We start from the raw sequence: 18,998 nt of genomic DNA on the forward strand, positions 1-18,998 counted from the left end.
CACTCTTAAAAAGAAGACACAGTCTGTTCACCCTTAAGAGAACATACAAATAGCTGAGAGATATTTTCCAAGGCCTCACCTGTTCATAATTGAATTAGAGCATTCTGACTGGCGAATGCAGAAAAACCTGGCTAACATTTGAAAATTACCTCTAAAATGTTTTGTGTTGCTAGTGTTCTGAGGTTCTGCGTTTCACCTTGTGCAAAATTTTCCACATGCAGGCTTCTCAAATTTTTCAGAAAGTGCTGTGCAGTTTTTTGAAAAGCAAGGCTTGGAATCCCAGTAAGTATAACAAACAACTATGTAGAGATGCGTATTGTTATTACTGGGTTCTATTCATCTAACTTTTACTCAGAAAGGACCCCCTGAAATTAATGGCTATGATTAATTTAAGGCATTCATTTCAATGGGTCTACTCTGAGCAAAGGCTAATTGAATACAACCCATTGAAATGTTATCCATGCTCTCCTTTTAGTTGAATTTTGTTTGTATTAAGGTTCTTTAATTCACAGGAGCACACGGGACAAGGGTTTCAAGCCCAACAAAGCCTTTCACATTCTGTTCATGACAGTAATTCTTTGTATACCTCAAACTGCTTCTGAAACTGTTGGGTACAGCTTCTGATGTGGCACGTGAGAGCTGCTCTTGAGAGAAAGTAAAGGTTCTAATGGACTTTAATGATATGGGTCCTGTTGCAGTAGGACCTCATATTCCTGAATACCGCATTCCTGATGTACCAGACCACGCTTTCTGTTTTTCAGTTACTCCTATTGAATTTGTAGAAACTTCAAAAGCCTGTGAATCAAATGTTTTTGAAATGCGAGTTCATAATTTGCAACTCCACATTTTTAGAGGAAAGGTGATGAAATGCAAGTGAGAAGAGGGCTCCTGTCCTTTTTAATTATTGAGTTTAGTTGCATAACTAGCTGCAGTTGCTGAAATTTCTTATTGTATTGGAGCTCTGTCTTTTTCTTGAGTCATGATGCCCTGACTTCAGGAACGGATCCCGTTCACATCCAGAGGTACCACTGTATTTTGTTGGAAGCCGCCCAGTGGCTGGGGAAACACAGTCAGATGGGCAGGGTATAAATAATAAATTATTATTATTATTATTGGCTGAATGGCAGGCGAACAAGACTCAAGAAAAAGACAGAGAGCCCTGTTCTCATGAGTGTGACGTTATTTCGAGCGCCTGCGCATGCGCGAGCGGCAAAACCTGCAAGTAACACGTTCCATTACTTCTGGGTCGCCGCGGAGTGCAACCCGAAAACCCTCAAATCAAAGCTACTTCAACCCGAGGTATGACTGTATTAAAATACAATAGTCTGTCAAACATTAAAAGCTTCCCTAAACAAAGTAATATCTAACTAATTCTGACCACTGTAGCCCTCCCCAATCATGTTTTTGGTGTTCTTCCCCTGCCCAAGTGCACACAGATTTTTTGGGTACTTTTGTAAACCTGGAGTTTTCCCCAAACTTGCTCCTGTTACCTCTCTCTTCTGGGTGTGATTCATCATGTTGCCTATATAAGTATCCACAAATGGAGAAAGAGTTTTCAATTAGTATATAGCAAGAGTGGGCAACTGGATCTGGTGGACAGGCTAGCGCCACCCCACCCCAAACACCCATCAATCATCGAATGTCAGGTGACCTATTTTATCTACAATGGGGCTTGCAAAATACTATATACAGCACTCTGCAAGCCCTTATAACTGGTTGGTTGTTGAGGCTTGCAAAACACAATGCAATCCTACTTTTAGCCCAGTTGCATCTTTCCCTGTATCTCATATGAGGTTATGTGTAGGTATGGTTTGGTCAAAATGGCCTGGCAGGACAAATTGGAATATCTGGCAGACCTAATTTGATCCATGGGCTAGAGATTCCTTACTACTGATACATTAATGTTGACACACAGAGTTGCACACATGCACCTGCTATTCCTCTCCTGTAAAAAACAATGAACAACCCATTATTGGGCAGCAAGTACCAAAGGAACTTTTGCATAAATGACTTGATATCTCAGAAGACACTTTTTTACTATTACAGTCATACCTCTTGTTATGTTTGCTTCAAGTTGAGTGTTTTCAGGTTGTGTCCTGCGATGACCCGGAAGTACTGGAAAGGGTTACTTCCAGGTTTTGCTGCTCACGCATGCACAGAAGCGGTGAATCACGGGACGCGCAGACACAGGTTGCGTTCTTCTAATGTTGCGAACAGGCCTCTGGAACGGATCCCGTTCGCAACCAGAGGCATCACTGTATGCATCCTGCAAGAGTAGATTGCTTTAAAATTTCTGATTTTCAGTAATAAGTTTATTTCTTAACAGTTGGAAGGGAAATATGGCTTTTGTTTGCTTTTTTGTTTTCCTTTGTCATGTTATATAAGAGCAAAATATATACCATGTCCTTAAAATGTTGGAAAAGTTGACCATTGTTTCCCCTTTTCCCTTTTTCTTAGGGGTCCTGTTTCTAAACTAACCTTCAAATTCTTCTTGGCTATCCTTTGTTCGTTTATTGGTGCTTTTTTGACATTCCCTGGATTGAGATTGGCTCAGATGCATCTGGATGCTTTGAGTTTATCAACTGAAAAAATCACCCAGTAAGCCACGTCATGTAGAACTTTGCTTAAATCGGCCAGTAGTAATATTTGGGCAGCACTTTTTCTTTTTCCTCAGCTAAAATACCAATTCATAACCAGTTTTCAGTGTACAATAAAAGTCAAGGAAGGGCTGAAAAAGTCAAGGAAAGTTGTAGCAATTGTTCTGCATGCAGCAAGTTTCAGATTCAGTCCCATGCATCTCCATGCAGCGCTTGAAAAGATTCCTTTTTGAAACTCTGAAGAGCTGCTATTGATTGGTGTAGAATGTACGGATCTAATGGGCCAATAATCTGACTCTGTATAAGGCAACTTCCTATTTTCCTAATGAGAATATGGCTAAACCATCTATTAAACATTTTAAAAGAAGAAAAGGTAGGGGTGAGGAGAGGAGGAAAACGAGACCTGTGTTCAGAAGTCTTAAAGGTGAATACCCGGAACAGTTGAATATCTGAATAGAGCACATTTATTCAGTGAGGAACCTGGCATAGTGCAGGGGAAGTGGCCCGTGCTGTCTTAAGGCACAGCGGTGGCAGCTCCAAATTGTGTGTGATATCTGAGACCCCAGGAATGTTCAAGAATGCTGGACAGGAATAATAACATCATGGTTGCCTGTGCCTGTAAGCAACCTTGCTGCTGCATTCTGAACAAGCTGCGAATGATGGAGAAGCACTGTTGGAAACCCCTATAAGAGGATTAACAGACATTTAGTCCTGTGGCTAACCCAGAGATAGGTTGCAGTGACGGGTCAGCCTGGGAAGTAGTTTAGGGACATTATGCCACTGTGAAGAATCCTCAGACGACTTGATCATTGGATATGCTCATAGAAAAGTCACGGAAAAAGATGATGCCCATAAATTATACTTGATCTGCTGCCTTCTGTTGGGCCCCATTCACAAGCAGAAAAACCCAAGGGAAAACATAAGTTTCATACCAGCTACCTCTTTCTACTTGCATTGCCTTAGTGCTTTCAAATTGCAGAGATGTTGTTTGCTAACTAAACAGTTTATCTGTTTCAAAGTTTCCTTCTCTACTGTCTAATCAACAAATGTGCTACTTTAGAATAACAGTAACTGAATTATATTTTGGTTCATTAATAAATTTGGGAATCAGGTTTGGTGTGTGGATTAGGGGTGAAGCTGTGCATTCATTGGAATTCCCTACACTTAGCTTGACTGTCAATGTAATAGACTGAAATATCTGTTTGGGAACCCCAAAGCCCAATAAGCCTGCCAGAGAGTGGGGGGCATTCCTGGGCACATAGCTAACTCATATTCATGCTATCGAGACTTTTTGGGCTTCACTGTTGCACTGTGCAACTGGATTGTGAATCTTACAATATAATCTAAATTGAAAATTTGGTAGTGGCAAGCAAGCTAGAGCCATTGTGGGTCTTCCTCCTGAAGAAATGATGATGATTTATTAAATTTATATACTGCCCTCCATCTGTAGATCTCAGGGCGGTTCACAACATAAAAATACAAGATCTCCCCCCATATACAAAATTCATATTAAATACAAGAACAAAAACAAACTAACAACCTCACCCAGGATTAAATACATGAGCTCCAGCATTTTCAGTGACATTTTGAAAACCACCATCCTAGCAGATAAAACAAATGTATCAGAAGGGCTATGAGCTAGTTTGTATGTATTTTATTTTTTTTTCAACACAGCAGTTTGAAAATGCAGTTATTATGGTGCATTAATTTTGTTTCTCTATTTAACTTTCAGAACTCTGCTGCATATAAACTTCCTGGCACCCCTCCTGATGGTCTTATTGTGGGTAAAACCCATTACTAAGGACTATATAATGAATCCCCCATTGGGAAAAGAGAATGTGCCTTTGTAAGTTGTTCTTGAAAATCTACCTTGTAAAATCTTACCGTACATGTACCACTTTGTAGAGGGACACGGGTGATGCTGTGGGAAATCACTGAGCCTCTTGGGCTTGCTGATTGTAAGGTCGGCAGTTCAAATCTCTGTGATGAGGTGAGCTCTCGTTGCTTTGTTACAGCTCCTGTCAACCTAGCAGTTCAAAAGCATACCAGCACAAGTAGGTAAATAGGTGCCACTGCGGCATGAAGGTAAACGGCATTTCCATGCGCTCTGGCACTTGTCACGGTGTCCAGAAGCCGTTTAGTAATGCTGGGCACATGACCTGGAAAAGCTGTCTGCAGACAAATGCTATCTGCCTCGGCCTGAAAGCAGAGATAAGTGCTGCACTCCATAGTACACTTAACCGTCCAGGGCTCCTTTACTTTTATCTTTTTTACTTTCTAAACCATTATAGCTCTATTGAGTGGAAAGAGGACAACTTAACAATTGCCCCAGCTTTAATACTTGGAATTTTGTTCTTTTTTAGTACCAAGGAATATAACATATATTATGGTAGCTTGTTATTCATTCTCTTCTAATGGTTTAACTTTGATGGTAGTAACATAGAGAAAGGCGGCCACTGGAATCAAGAAAAGGCATTGGTTAATGTTATCAAACAGAACCTACTCCTTGGTCTACAGAGATCTCAACTATTAATACCACTATATTCCCTATATAACTGCAAAGGAGGCAGCTGCTTATGTAAATCACCGAGAAACTAATGCAAAGGATCTATTGATCTTTAGGCATTGGGGAGAAACTTCTGAAAGTTAACTATAACCACTGCGTGCACAAAAATTGTTATATTTTAATATGCAATGTTCTTACACATCTGCTATGAATTCTTTGGTAAATACAGATGGCAAGGGTCTATATTTGGTGCCTGTCCTCCTGGCTCCTTCAAGCAAATCTTGCTTTGCCACTTCATAAAAACTTGCTTGTGAGCATAAATGGCACCATTTTATAGCTTGTCTAGCTCTCTGTAACAATGAAACGAGTTCTGGGCTTCGATAATAATAATAATAATAATAATAATAATAATAATAATAATAATTTATTATTTATACCCCGCCCATCTGGCTGAGTTTCCCCAGCCACTCTGTGCGGCTCCCAATCAGTGTTAAAAACAGTACAGCATTACATATTAAAAACTTCCCTGAACAGGGCTGCCTTAAGATGTCTTCTGAATGTCAGGTAATTCTTTATCTCTTTGACATCTGATGGGAGGGCGTTCCACAGGGTGGGCGCCACTACCGAGAAGGCCCTCTGTCTGGTTCCCTGTAGCCTCACTTCTCGCAATGAGGGAACCGCCAGAAGGCCCTCGGCGCTGGATCTCAGTGTCTGGGCTGAACGATGGGGGTGGAGACGCTCCTTCAGGTATACAGGACCGAGGCTGTTTAGGGCTTTAAAAGTCAGCACCAACACTTTGAATCGTGCTCGGAAACGTACTGGGAGCCAGTGCAGATCTCTCAGAACCGGTGTTATGTGGTCCCGGCGGCCACTCCCAGTCACCAGTCTAGCTGCCGCATTCTGGATTAATTGCAGTTTCCGGGTCACCTTCAAAGGTAGCCCCACGTAGAGCGCGTTGCAGTAGTCCAAGCGTGAGATAACCAGAGCATGCACCACTCTGGCGAGACAGTCCGCTGGGAGGTAGGGTCTTAGCCTGCGTACCAGGTGGAGCTGGTAGGCAGCTGCCCTGGACACAGAGTTAACCTGCGCCTCCATGGACAGCTGTGAGTCCAAAATGACTCCCAGGCTGCGCACCTGGTCCTTCAGGGGCACAGCTACCCCATTCAGGACCACGGAATCCTCCACACCTGCCCGCCTCCTGTCCCCCCAAAACAGTACTTCTGTCTTGTCAATCTGTTAGCCACCATCCAACCTCCAACCGCCTCCAGGCACTCACACAGGACCTTCACCGCCTTCACTGGTTCTGATTTAAAGGAGAGGTAGAGCTGGGTGTCATCTGCATACTGATGAACACCCAGTCCAAACCCCCTGATGATCTCTCCCAGTGGCTTCATATAGATATTAAAAAGCATGGGGGAGAGGACAGAACCCTGAGGCACCCCACAAGTGAGAGCCCAGGGGTCTGAACACTCACCCCCCACCACCACTTTCTGGACACGGCCCAGGAGGAAGGAGCGGAACCACTGTATGACAGTGCCCCCAGCTCCCAGCCCCTCTAGACAGTCCAGAAGGATGTTATGGTCGATGGTGTCAAAGGCCGCTGAGAGATCCAGCAGAACTAGGAAACAACTAGGATTTTTTTTTAGCATGAACAGCATACAGAACAATTTGGAATATTTCTTGTAATTGCTTGACATTTAATAGAACTGTGGCATGAGATAGAATGAGAATGAGACTGCAATACAAAACCCAAAGCAGTAAAAAGACCAAATATCCTGTCCAGTAAACTGCATAAATTAAAAAGCCAGTATTAATGATCTTCTGTTGCATCCCTCCCTGTAAAAATACACTGAACATATTTTTGCCCTTCTCTTTGACAAGGGAAAAGAAAGACAAATGTGTCAAGACTCATTTATTTACTTGAGTACATATTGCACCCAGTATCTAAAAATCTCTGAGATAGGAATGCTAACTATAAAGTAGTAGTAATAAGAGATTTTCTATACTCCTTCTCCTAAAGGCTTGTGACCATCAACATCTCTGTATATTCCATTGACACTTGAATGTTTTCACTCTGTAGTGGAATTGTTTCTTTCAGCACTCCAGCAATCTTGTACAAAATGGAAAATATGTGCTTAGTACAGTGTAGGATGTCCTTTGGAAAATCACTGCATTCCTTTTTCTCTAATCTACAGAATGTCAGAAGCAACATTTGATACTCTCAGGTTGTGGATTATAATTCTCCTGTGTGCTTTGAGGTTAGCCATGATGCGTAGTCATCTCCAAGCCTATCTTAATTTAGCACAGAAATGTGTGGATCAAATGAAAAAGGAAGTTGGCAGAATAAGTACAGTTGAACTACAGAAAATGGTAAGCTTGCCTGAAAGAATAATAGTGTGTATAAAACAAATGAAGTAACTAATGATATATTTAGACTCATGATATATTATATATATTTAAATTCATTTGTACAGTACTGTCCCATCTTGTATTTATAGTCAACCTGAAATGTTATCTGGAATCATGGTACTGTGACTTTAGGGACATTTAAACCTAATATTTTCTGGCAATAATTACTTCTTGCTTTTCATTAGTTCTGAAGGATATTACTTCAATTCTAATGGTTAGTTGATAGAGCAATTCATGACATTGTAGGAGGGAAACAGTGGTTATCAATGAAAACGGCTGTTTTGATTGAAGGCTAAAAGACAATGAAAGTTGCAATCAGCAGATCTATGTTTTTTTGCCTTGGAGAAATAGTTCAGTGCTATGGTAGTGGGAGTCCCTTTGATTTTCAAGGGGTAATACTACTTTAACCAGACGAGTACATGAATGGTAAATCTAATCCTAATGTAAACTATATACTTGCTTTTAGGGAGTGTTTAGGACAGAAATAGCAAACAGATTTCAAAGGGATCACTATTAAAATTGCATGGGTTTTCAGATTGTTCTGTTCAGTGTTGTGATTTAGTCTTTTACTCTATTTTGATACTATGTATGCTTTAGATTTCAGCTTGTGATTTTGTTACTGCATTCTTTCTTGTAAACTGTTCAGAAGGTTTTTCTGTTAAGTGATAGATAAATTGTACAAAATAAACTGCTTCTAGACTATTTGATAATACCAACAACTGTGCTTAATTGCTTGCTATGTGATAGTCATACTGTCTTGGCTTGTGCACTGAGTTACTCGATATTTTTGTTAACTTAGGTGGCCAGAGTGTTTTATTACCTTTGTATAATTGCACTTCAGTATGTGGCGCCTCTGGTTATGCTGCTTCACATGACTCTGCTGCTGAAAACTTTAGGTAAGATGTATCCAATAGAAAAAAGAATCTGCTAAGTAATGCTGTTTTCTAAAATGGTATTATTTTGTTAAGTATTCTGGGAAGAAATGGCAAGCCAAGATGTTGAAGCACAACTGCTTGGCATTCTTGCTTGCTTCTGTGTACGTAGCTCTTATCTCTGTTGCAAATCCAGGAATAACTGGCAGGATGTGCATATATAAGATAGCTTGCAATTAGGGCAGTTCTTGCTCAACAACAGCTGAAGAACTGAATGTATCAGTGGTTTTGCATAAAACTGTAGAATAGTTATATTTTTGTGAAGGGCACACATGTATTTGTGCTTTCTGTTCATGAGATTCAAAATACGCCTGTTGGGCATAACATATTACACTCCCACTGCCTCCCACCAATAAGTGCTGTTCTTGCTAGAAGGTATAAATCAGTTGTTAGAGACACAAAGTTTGTTCAATACAAAATAATTTTCATTGGGAACTAGAGTTGGGAATAAGGTGAGCAGATGTTTTGGTCATTACTTGTAAAACTATGGGACAGAGAAACTGCATTTCTTTATTAGTCTTCTCTCTGTTATTTATAAAAAAAATACTTTTACGTCACTATTCATAAAAAATATCAGAGTGGTTTATAATAATAGTATATAAAACCATACAATAAAAACTGTACTAAAAGTTAAAATCAGAAATCAGTTAACTATTGTGGAATTCTTAATTTTCTGAATAGAAAGGTTTTTAGCAGGCATTTAAAAGTTGAAACAGAAGGCGCCTCTATTGGTAGAGTGTTGCACAATAATGAGTTGATGAAACTAAAGGCTTGGTTTCTTGTTGTTGTCAAATGAGCCTTTCCAGCTCAAGGAACAACCAACATCATTCCTGCAGAGGATATCAGTGATTGAGCTGGGATATAGGGGTTTAGGCAGTTCTCTTGAGGTACCTTGGACCTAAGTTGTTCAGGGTTTTATAAATTAATACAAGGACCTTGAATGTGGCTTCATATTAGATGGGTAGCTGGTGCAGAAGTTTTCCCCTTCCCAAGTCATGTATTCTTAATTTCTGAATGGTGCATGCTGTCCTAAATTTTATATCTCCAAGCTCAGGCTTTGCACACTAAAAACAAGAAGAAAGTATAACTTGTGATTTTGGAACTTGCACATTTGACTTCAGGGGAGATGTGCAAATTCCTGTTTCATCTGTTGCTGAGAGCACAAAAAAAGGAAATTAAGTTTGTATTCAGCAAAACTGCTTTGTGCATCTTGGGAGTCAGGTGGCTTCCATTTTATTACCTTCTACAAACTGGTTCAGCTCTTTACACCATGAGCACTAGACATATCCTTGCTTATGGACATATAATTAAAAATGATCAGAGAGACTATAACCCTTAACATCTGTCTTACTTTCCTCCTGTAGGTAACTATTCCTGGGGCATTTATCCAGAAGCTACTTCAGATTTACCAGTGGAGAGCAGTCCACTGAGCAATTCAGTAAACTCTGAATCTTCATCTGATGATGGAAAGGTGAAGGTAACTGTAATACAGCTAACAATGGCACTGGCTAGCCTGAAGAACATTTTCACTCCACTCTTATTCAGAGGACTTCTGTCCTTCCTCACTTGGTGGATTGCTGCTTGTCTCTTTTCCACAAGCCTTTTTGGGCTGTTCTATCATCAATACCTAACAGTGGCATGACCTAACAAGTTCAAAGCTAGGAAGTCCATGTGCCCAAAGGAGACTGAAGAAAAAATGGAAGAAATAACACGACAAAGTCTTTTTCATAAATGCTTTCTCCATGTTCCGGGCAATTGTTGGGTAATGTTGGAAATCGCAAACGAGTTTGTAACTTTGTTACCTAAAGTTGTAGGTAACTGCTGAATTGTTTTTGGACTGCTTTGAAATATGTCGGAAGTACCTTCTGTTTTGGTGAACTTCGTGCTGCCCTGAAAACACTGTGTTATTCAGTCATTGATTGGCTGATCTTAGTGGTGTTAAGGTACTAGGGTTAATAGTCACTGCATAGAAAATGGAACGTTCAACTGAGCCATATAAGAGGGTTGGAGAAGTTATCCTGTTGGCAAAAACATGGGTGACTTTTCTACTGAAGAGCAAAGTCATCCAACAGGACAAAGAAATACTGTATATTACAGTAAAGGAAGCTGTTTCAAAAGAGTTTATTGTAAATAAAATGCATGGACTCAGCAAGCATTTGTGCTAAAGGACTTGTTTACATATTACAGTAAGGGTATTGTACTGCAATATTGTGTCACTTGGTTACTTAATGTATGAATGTTCAGGAGTGTGCAGTTGTCAGACTTTAAAAGCATTTCACTCTTTGAGCACTCACATACTTGAAACGCATCTTTTAGTGGTTATAATGGAAGAGCAGTAAGTCGTAAGACTGCAAGACTGTATGTACCTCACTCCTGCACATTCATGTATTAGAACTATGCAAAGTGGTATAATATGCTGAGGCTTCCACAGCATATGTGAGGCACTGTATCCTATAATGTAATGTGTCAGGAAGTCCTAAAGAATTTTCATATTGTAAAAGTAAATATATTGTTGCAGTCTTAATAGTCTTTTAAAAAATAATAAATGGCCATATGACTCCTTGGACGTATTGGTGCTAATATTTCTCCACTTAGATCCATTTGGGTTTTACTGTTCTGAAATTAAGACAGATTTCATTGGATTCACAAGAAAGGTTGACACTAATCAAAGTCTCCTAAACTTATTTTACTATGTGTGTATTGTTAATAGATCACAATAGGTGAAAATATTGAAATTTCCCTGTGAATGTGTACTGCAGGACAGACAAGCTTGGGAGAATTAATAAGGGTTATGCTGTGAAAAGATTCGTCAATGCCTTTAATTATAAGTAATCATAGTTGCAATGTCAATGAAAGAACTGTAGTTCAGGAGTAGCCAGTGAGATGCTCTCCAGATATTATTAGACTCCATCTCCCGTCAGCCCTAGCAGCATGGTCAGTGATCAGGGACTATGGGAGTTAGGAGTTCAACAACATATTGAGGATACCGAGTTGGTTCTAGAATTGCTCTGCTCTAGAATTGTAGTAGATTTTGTAATTTTCAGTGAGCCACCTGCCCTGCCTGGCTGTTACAATCTTGTTATAATGGATGCAGATTCTAGATGGTGTCAGCGTACATTGCTCTGTTGTGGCCACCTTTTTGCTATGGCACATATAATACTGTATAGCAGTAGCTGCTGTCACCAGACTATTAGCACCCTAGAATATGGTACCAAGTGCAATATGCAGAGTTAGCTCATGACAGCACCATGGATCACTGTATCACACTCGTGCAGTAATTGCTATGCCCCGTCCTAAGTGTTCAGCTGTCAAAGTAGCTGTTGGGACTATGTTAAGAAACTTTGCTAACCCAGGTGAAGAAACTCCAGCTAAAGCTTTTCATTTACTTGTCTGTATATTCTATGTCGGTTGACAATGTTCAGTTGGAAAGATAGAAACAGCAGTTGTTCGTAAAACTGATTTTTCTAGCATTTTGCTTGTTTTTGTTTCAGGAACTGAACTGGGCATTCATATAGATAAGGTGGAAGGATTTCTTACTGTAGAATGAGAAACAGCAATTCACAATAATCTTAACAGTTCCCTCTACTAGTGTAAACTTGAAAACGGGAACTTCTAGACAATTTGCCTTAGATACTTCTGCCTAACCAAAAAGGCAGTATTTCCCAAATGCCAGGCTCATCTTCTAAACTGACTGTTTCTTCATTGTACCGCTTTTGTTGGACCTTAAACTTAATTCATTATACAAGCCTTGGTTCTCTCTCTGTGTGCGCGCATAGATACGGCACATAGAAACCTGAGAATTGCCTTGTGGCATCAAACTTGTCATCCACATGCCTCCAAGAGGTTCACAATTAAGGCATGATGGAGACACCTGTCCCTTTTTGGTTGATCACATAATATGGAGGTTTCATTTCTCTGCCTTAGCTTCTACACACTTCTGCTTTTCTACTTCAGCTCCAGCCTGTTGTAACTTGGCCTGGAATGTCAGGGACTTGTAACATTACCACCATTTGAGAAGAGTGTTTAGTTAAGGCCTAAAACGGTACATTGTCACCTTTACTGCTGGTGTTTATGCACTTTATTCAGACAGAGAATGCTGTTAGGATTATAAATACTGTATCTCAAAGGTGATTATGCTGGTGTAGAGTAGTTAAAAGAATGAGTCCAACTGGTGGCTTATTGACCACAACAGAGTCACACCCTGACCTAAAGGGAGCCATACCTGTAGTGTCATCACTTGTACTTAAAAGAGAGAGAGAGAGAGAGAGAGAGAAGAGAAAGATGAATGTCTACCATCAAAAATTGGAATTCATTCCCATTAGCAGGGTGCATTTAAAGGACTGCAGGTCTGAAAACACCAATGCTTAAGATTAAGAACCACAGAAAGAACTGGACAGAACAATGGTCAATGGTAGTAAAACTGATTTAAACATCTCTTGTACATCTCATTCTGCTAGTAATTATAAACCTGACCAGCTTTTTATAGGTAGGCAAGGTATTTGTGTAAAGTACTCAAGTGTTTCATTCATAGTCCTGGCTTGCATGTAATGCTTTGACAAACAATGACTTAGTGGAAATGTGTGGGTTGCCGGAGACAAGATTCTGACTGCTTTTCTCCTCCAGTCCTGGTGCTTCCATTTTGCTGTGAACTAAAACATAGTTTGGCTTAGCATCACATCCAAATCCAGGCTTGGATGTAGCTGAGTTTTATTCTGTGTCATACCATTCATGATTTGTCTGAAGAAGATAAGCCACTAGCCCAGGTTCATATGTAATGCTAAACCCTAACTATGGCTTAGCTCGCAGCCACAGGACTGGAAGAGGAACAAAATGGGTGCATCCTTCTCTCCAGGATCCCACACATTTGCTTGTTCTCACTAAGACTTGAAACCTTTTTATGAAGTGCCCTGGCAGGCTAACACTTTGTCAGTGATGCTGTGTAGACTCTGTGTTACTAGAATACTGTGTTACTAGAATACTTTACTTTGACTCTTTGTATGAAAAGTGCATGTGTACTTAAGCTTTGCACAACTCACATCTGAACATTGCAAAGGCTGGTGATGTACAGACAGCATTCATTTGTTTAAGGAGAAGGAAAAAATCAGAATCCAAACAGTTGTTCTGTTCTGAAGTGTGGTATCCAGCCCGAGGGCTTAAAACCAAAAAATTAACACAGTTTAGTTAGTTTGAATGGTAGTAGGGTTTTATGGAATTCTGAAGGATGCATTTTTTTTAAATAATGGCTTGGATCCTAACACAAGCAAGTGAAAATCTACAATCACACAATGGAGCTTTCTTATCTCTCACCGCCACTGCAACCACTTGTGCCTGAAAAGCCACTTTTGAGGCACAAGCTCCTCAAATATTATGGTACAGGAGACTGCGGCAATAGAAATGGGGGGATATCACTTTGGCTTGCACAGCTGCACTTTTGGATCCAAATCATTATATCAAACTTGGCCTGAAAAATATGGGTGTCCTGTGATGGCTTCTACAGCATTGACCATCCTTCTGAAAAACAGCTGTTACTAAATAAATAAAATATCTAGGTTATAGTGATGCTGATATGGTTCACCCCGAGAATGTTGTTTTTCTGCACATAAATGTTCTCATCAAGTGATTTCACCATGCAACTTGCCTGCATACCAGAGCTGTCGCTCTCAAGTTTCATAGAGAGGGGGTAGCTCTGTGTATGTGAAGGAATGTGCACCAGTGCCTCGATCAAAGTGAATGGGACAGCTTGCTTGCATAGGATTTCCACATGCTGATTGGAGCATACTGAGCGATCTCGTGCCCGTTTGTGCTATTGCACTTCCGATATGTATATGTGAGCTGGAAAACATGAAGCATGGAAAAAAGTTTGCAAAGGAAGGAAACAGTATGGAGAAAAGCATTCTAATAATTGGGGTTATCAACAGTGGCTGAAACCCAGGATTGTCTTGATAAAAATACATAAAAATTGGATTTATTTTTTAAAAAATGCAAGTTCAAAAACAATCTCTGTTTAAAGGTATAGATCTTGCATTTGCTTGAATCTCTGATGTGACACACTATATAAATAACCCTTTCCATGCAGTTGATGCCTTTAGGTTGTTTTTAAATGCTTGTTAAGCTATGATACTTCACAACAATTTCAAGTAGAATTAGAACTGGCAACTTTTCTGGCTTTTAACAGGTGTATCTATTTCTTCATCACTGCACCACCATTTTTGCAGAAACTTTACCAGATGAATTTCTCCTTGTCATATAATTGGTTTAAACATAAGAGCTTGCTGGGGGAGAGGTGGATGTTGGCAACAGTGAAATACAGAATTAATCTTTCATTGCTTCATGATACTACTATACTTTTGCCTGTGACTAAGCTTGCAAGGCAGATTAACTTCATTTTCTAAAAATGTTGGGGGTAGCATAAAATTATACACCTGAGATCATTAGAAACCAATGTCTTTTTTTAAAAAAAACTTTCTTTTTTGTAAAATGCAGAACCTATAGAAAAGATACTTTAAATTTTTCAGTACCATAGAGCAAGAACTATCTAATCCTTAAAAGAAACCCATTACTTAAGCATCCCTGACCATCCAACTTGTTTAAAATGCTCTAAGGAAGAAGAATCTATTGCCTTATTAGGCAAAGTGTTCTGCTTTTGAACACTGTTAAGTTTATTGTGATGTTTCACCTAAACCTTTTTTCTTGCAACTTGAATCCATTGGTTTGAATTCTACCCTCTTGAGCGCTAGAAAACAGATTTGATCCATCTGTGTGTCGGATAATGTCATCTTTGACATCATTGCTGTGTGATCTCTTTAGAAGTGGTTGGTAAATTGGAACATTGTAGCAATGATAGTTTAAGATAGACATTTAAGGCAAGAGTCACCTAACTTTGTCAGTGGAAGCCCTGAACAAGGACTTCTGTTTGCAGAATGGCATTTCCCCCCTCCCTCCTCACACCCCCAGAAGAGCGGACAAGGGGAAGAGAAGGATGATCCTTTCATTTGGCAAGCTGCAATGCTTGTGCAGATGAAACATTCATCATAGTGTGATATCAACTTAATATTGTATGGTTTCAACTTTATCTTGATCCAATGCAAACACATCTGAATGGCAGAAAACCTTCTTAGAAGTTGTGCCTTTCTGGGCTGTTGTGTGATAAAACCAAAAAGTAATATGAGAATTAACTTTTTGGTCCCAGGTAAGAGAAAACAAGTTACACACATAAACCAAGAGACTGGACTAGTCACTAATTTTAAGTGCAGCTTTAAGTCCTGAATACAGTAACTGGAAGAAAGTCTCTCAGTGTTACTTGAAAGTAATCATGTTTAAGTCTTCAGCTTCTTATAACCAACAGACATCTCTATCTTCTTGGCTAACTGTTATTTTCTCAAAACCCACACACAGCTGGAGAATTCAGATGAGAAATGAGCTTCCATATTTATTTATTCATTTATATATAAAACCTTCTTTTTAGTGGATCAGTTTACAAATCAAAGTGCAATGCTTGTAACTGGAACTCCATAAAATTAAGATTGTGCTGAAGGAAGCCACCCCCCTTTCAAGGGGGAAAAAGTCTCTTCTATACTTTGTCCATCTCTCAGTTCATTGCCCAATGCAGTTTCTGTAATATTCCAGTGTCCATAGGGTAGGCTATACTTCAAAACCAGCAGGAAGTAAGAAGGTGTATGCAAAAGGTAGGGGCCAGGAGACCTCTTCTATAACCTACAAATTTTTACACCATGTGTAAAGAAATCGTATTGCTTATTGCTATATTTTATGCCTGCAAATAAAAGCAATATATTAATCTGCTTTATATTTTTGCATGTCAGGCAGCACTTTACTAATAATGGTGGGAAAGGATAAGAGGTAGTTGTAATAAGGCTTGTAAACTGCTCTGTGCTCTGCAAGTGCTATAGAAATTATATCCCATTCAGTGTGTGTTGATACCAATGTAGTAAACACTGTGACTCAAGATTTGCTTTTTGTATAATTCGTCAAAATATTCTAGGAGGAGCCGGATTCTACAGTCTTCTCTGAAATGGGTTGCTGGCTAAGCACCAGCCATACTGGATTTATATGAATGTTAATGCCTACTGTGGATAGCAGTAATTGCATCAATAAGTTTGCCTCTGCAAACTATCACTTCAGCTGGTGGGAAGCAATATCAATTACGCTGAATTTACTAGGCAATAGAATGTTCTTAGTACTGTAATGTTAATGTTCACTGTAACTTGACCATTTAACCTGTTCGTTTGTTCATACCATACACGTGGACTGTTACTGTATCTGTTCCTATTGAATTGCCCAGATCAGAAAAAGGCAATTTATTCAAACCAAAGATCAATAAATATGTTGTGGTGTTGACTTCTTTTTGTACATGTAGAATGGATACACCTGCTTGGTCTCTAAGATAGTACCATTATTTGATTTGTCCTGTTTCAAAGCCCTTATAAATATATTTTATGCATAGTGAATATTTACGGGCCAAAACCTTAACAAAAGGCATTGCTGTTTCGCAGAAGTTTTCTCAACATAATCATGTGCTTGGCACCCTGAGATCAATTGTTGTTGTACTTTTTATTTCTTTGGAGACTAGCAAAATAATGCTTAAAGAGGGAGTTGGGAACTTAGGAAAAGGACCCAAAAGTGCAACTGGAGTCCACAGAGGAGGTATACGAAACCTTGTTGGGAGTTGTGTGCTATCAATATGTTCCCTACTTCCTTATTTTTCCAACTTCATGGTACTACACTTTGTGGAATTTGAAAGGAACCATATTCCTTTGAAGGTTGTGCTGTGTGTGTGTGTGTGTGTGTGTGTGTGTGTGTGTGTGTGTTGCTAAAGTAGTCTGCCTATACCTTTGAGATATTCAGTTGTTTTTTGTTTTTTTTAAAGACAGTATCAATCCATTGCAGTGTGTGAGAGTAGCTTTGCCATTTTTATGGACTGGGGGGGGGGCAGGATTTGTCTCATGGATAAGGTGTGTGTGTGTATATATAATCTAATGTAAAAATATAAAAAGCAAAATATAAGAATCTAATTTAAGTTATAGGTTGGAAAATATAAATTCTTTAAATGTTACAACTGGGCAAATGCATGAGTTTTATGAGGTGCTGATCACTGAAGCACTATAGCCCACCCCAAAGAGTCACAGCCTCCATAACTGCACATCCCCTCCATTGAAGAATCTGTATGCTCTGCTCTACCTCAGCTGAAATTTATTTTGAAGTAGGGAAACTGTACTCAGGGTCCAGTTCATCCAACCACTTTTGTTCTCCAGTATTGTCCTTATGAGAGAAACCTGTACCTTACTGTGCCACAGGGCTAGCAGGTGTGATAACTGAGAAGATCAATTGCCTGAGGTAAATTTTGTTTTTGGTACCACACACTCTTTTATGTCTTATCCAGCCCAATCTCTCTAGTACAGTGGTACCTTGGTTCTTGAACTTAATCCAAATGGGAATCCATTTGACTCTCAAAACCGTTCAAAAACCAAGACGCAGCTTCCGATTGGCTGCAGGAGCTTCCTGCACTCGATTGGAAGCCATGTTGGACATTCGGCTTCTGAAAAACATTCGCAAACCGGAACACTCACTTCCAGGTTTGCGGCGTTCAAGAGCTGATTTGTTCCAGTACCAAGGTACCAATGTACTATAATTGTCTCCAGAGCCCAGTTTGGGGGCAGGAAAGCCAGGGAAATAGTTGAGTGCCTGCCCCATAAGTGACAACTCCCCACTAGCATCTATTGAGCAGCTGAAATAAAGACGCATGACAGATGGCCATCCAACCTGTGCTTTAAAACCTCCAAGGAAGGAGAGTCCACAACCTCCCAAGGGAAACCATTCCACTGTCAAACAGCTCTTACTGTCAGAAAAGTATTTCCTGATGTTTAGTTGGAATTTCCCTTCTTGTAACTTGGAGCCACTGGTTCAAGTCCTACCCTCCAGAGGGTAAAGAATAAACAACAGCAACAACTGTAAGTTAAGCAGAAGAAAAGCAAGCATTAAAAACTCTTTTCTGTCCCAGGCTAAAAGCCTGGGGAAAATAAAGAGAGATTGGCCAGGCAGCAATATAGTTGTCAGGTGAGCCTCTCTGACGAGAGCTCTCAAAAAATGGGGCACCACCACTGAGAAGGCCCCTCTCAGCTTGCCACCCACCTCACAGCAGGCAGTGGAGGCACTTTTCTCACCCACTGTGAAGTTTGACTCACCCTAGCAGGCAGGCTGGGAATATGGGCCACGGTAGCAGTGGGGGATGAGAGAGACGATCTTCCTACATAATCCTCTGCCCTCAAACTGTTAAGGGCCATCCAGAAAGCACTGCTGAGCTTATTGTATCTTCCACTGATGCCTAGGGCTGCCTCTGCAATTCAGCAACAAACCTGCCGTATATTTCATTCCAGCTATTCAGCTATGAAGGATTTCCTTTACTGATAAGCCCATGGGATCCCCACAGGCTTCCTTAAACTGGCAAGCACAATGCAAGCTTGGGTGCCTAGGTGGAACTATTTGGGTGGGTGGGGGGAAGGTGAAGGAGGAAGGGAGGAATTTATTTTTATTAGCTTT

General features: G+C 40.0%; 1 protein-coding gene across 1 annotated transcript in view; it reads left to right on the forward strand.

Annotated features, from left to right (window-relative positions):
• Positions 1-16,799, forward strand: part of TMEM161B (transmembrane protein 161B) — a 32,860-nt gene extending 16,061 nt beyond the window's left edge. The window contains exons 7-12 of the mRNA XM_083703243.1: positions 222-282; positions 2,458-2,598; positions 4,330-4,443; positions 7,299-7,473; positions 8,312-8,408; positions 9,809-16,799. Of these exons, the coding sequence (XP_083559369.1) occupies positions 222-282; positions 2,458-2,598; positions 4,330-4,443; positions 7,299-7,473; positions 8,312-8,408; positions 9,809-10,086 (866 nt within the window). The 3' untranslated portion in view covers positions 10,087-16,799. The remainder of the gene's footprint in view (positions 1-221; positions 283-2,457; positions 2,599-4,329; positions 4,444-7,298; positions 7,474-8,311; positions 8,409-9,808) is intronic.
• Positions 16,800-18,998: the final 2,199 nt, after the last annotated feature.

The sequence above is a fragment of the Podarcis gaigeae genome (assembly GCF_964106915.1).
Source record: "Podarcis gaigeae genome assembly, chromosome: 11".
NCBI lineage: Eukaryota > Metazoa > Chordata > Lepidosauria > Squamata > Lacertidae > Podarcis > Podarcis gaigeae.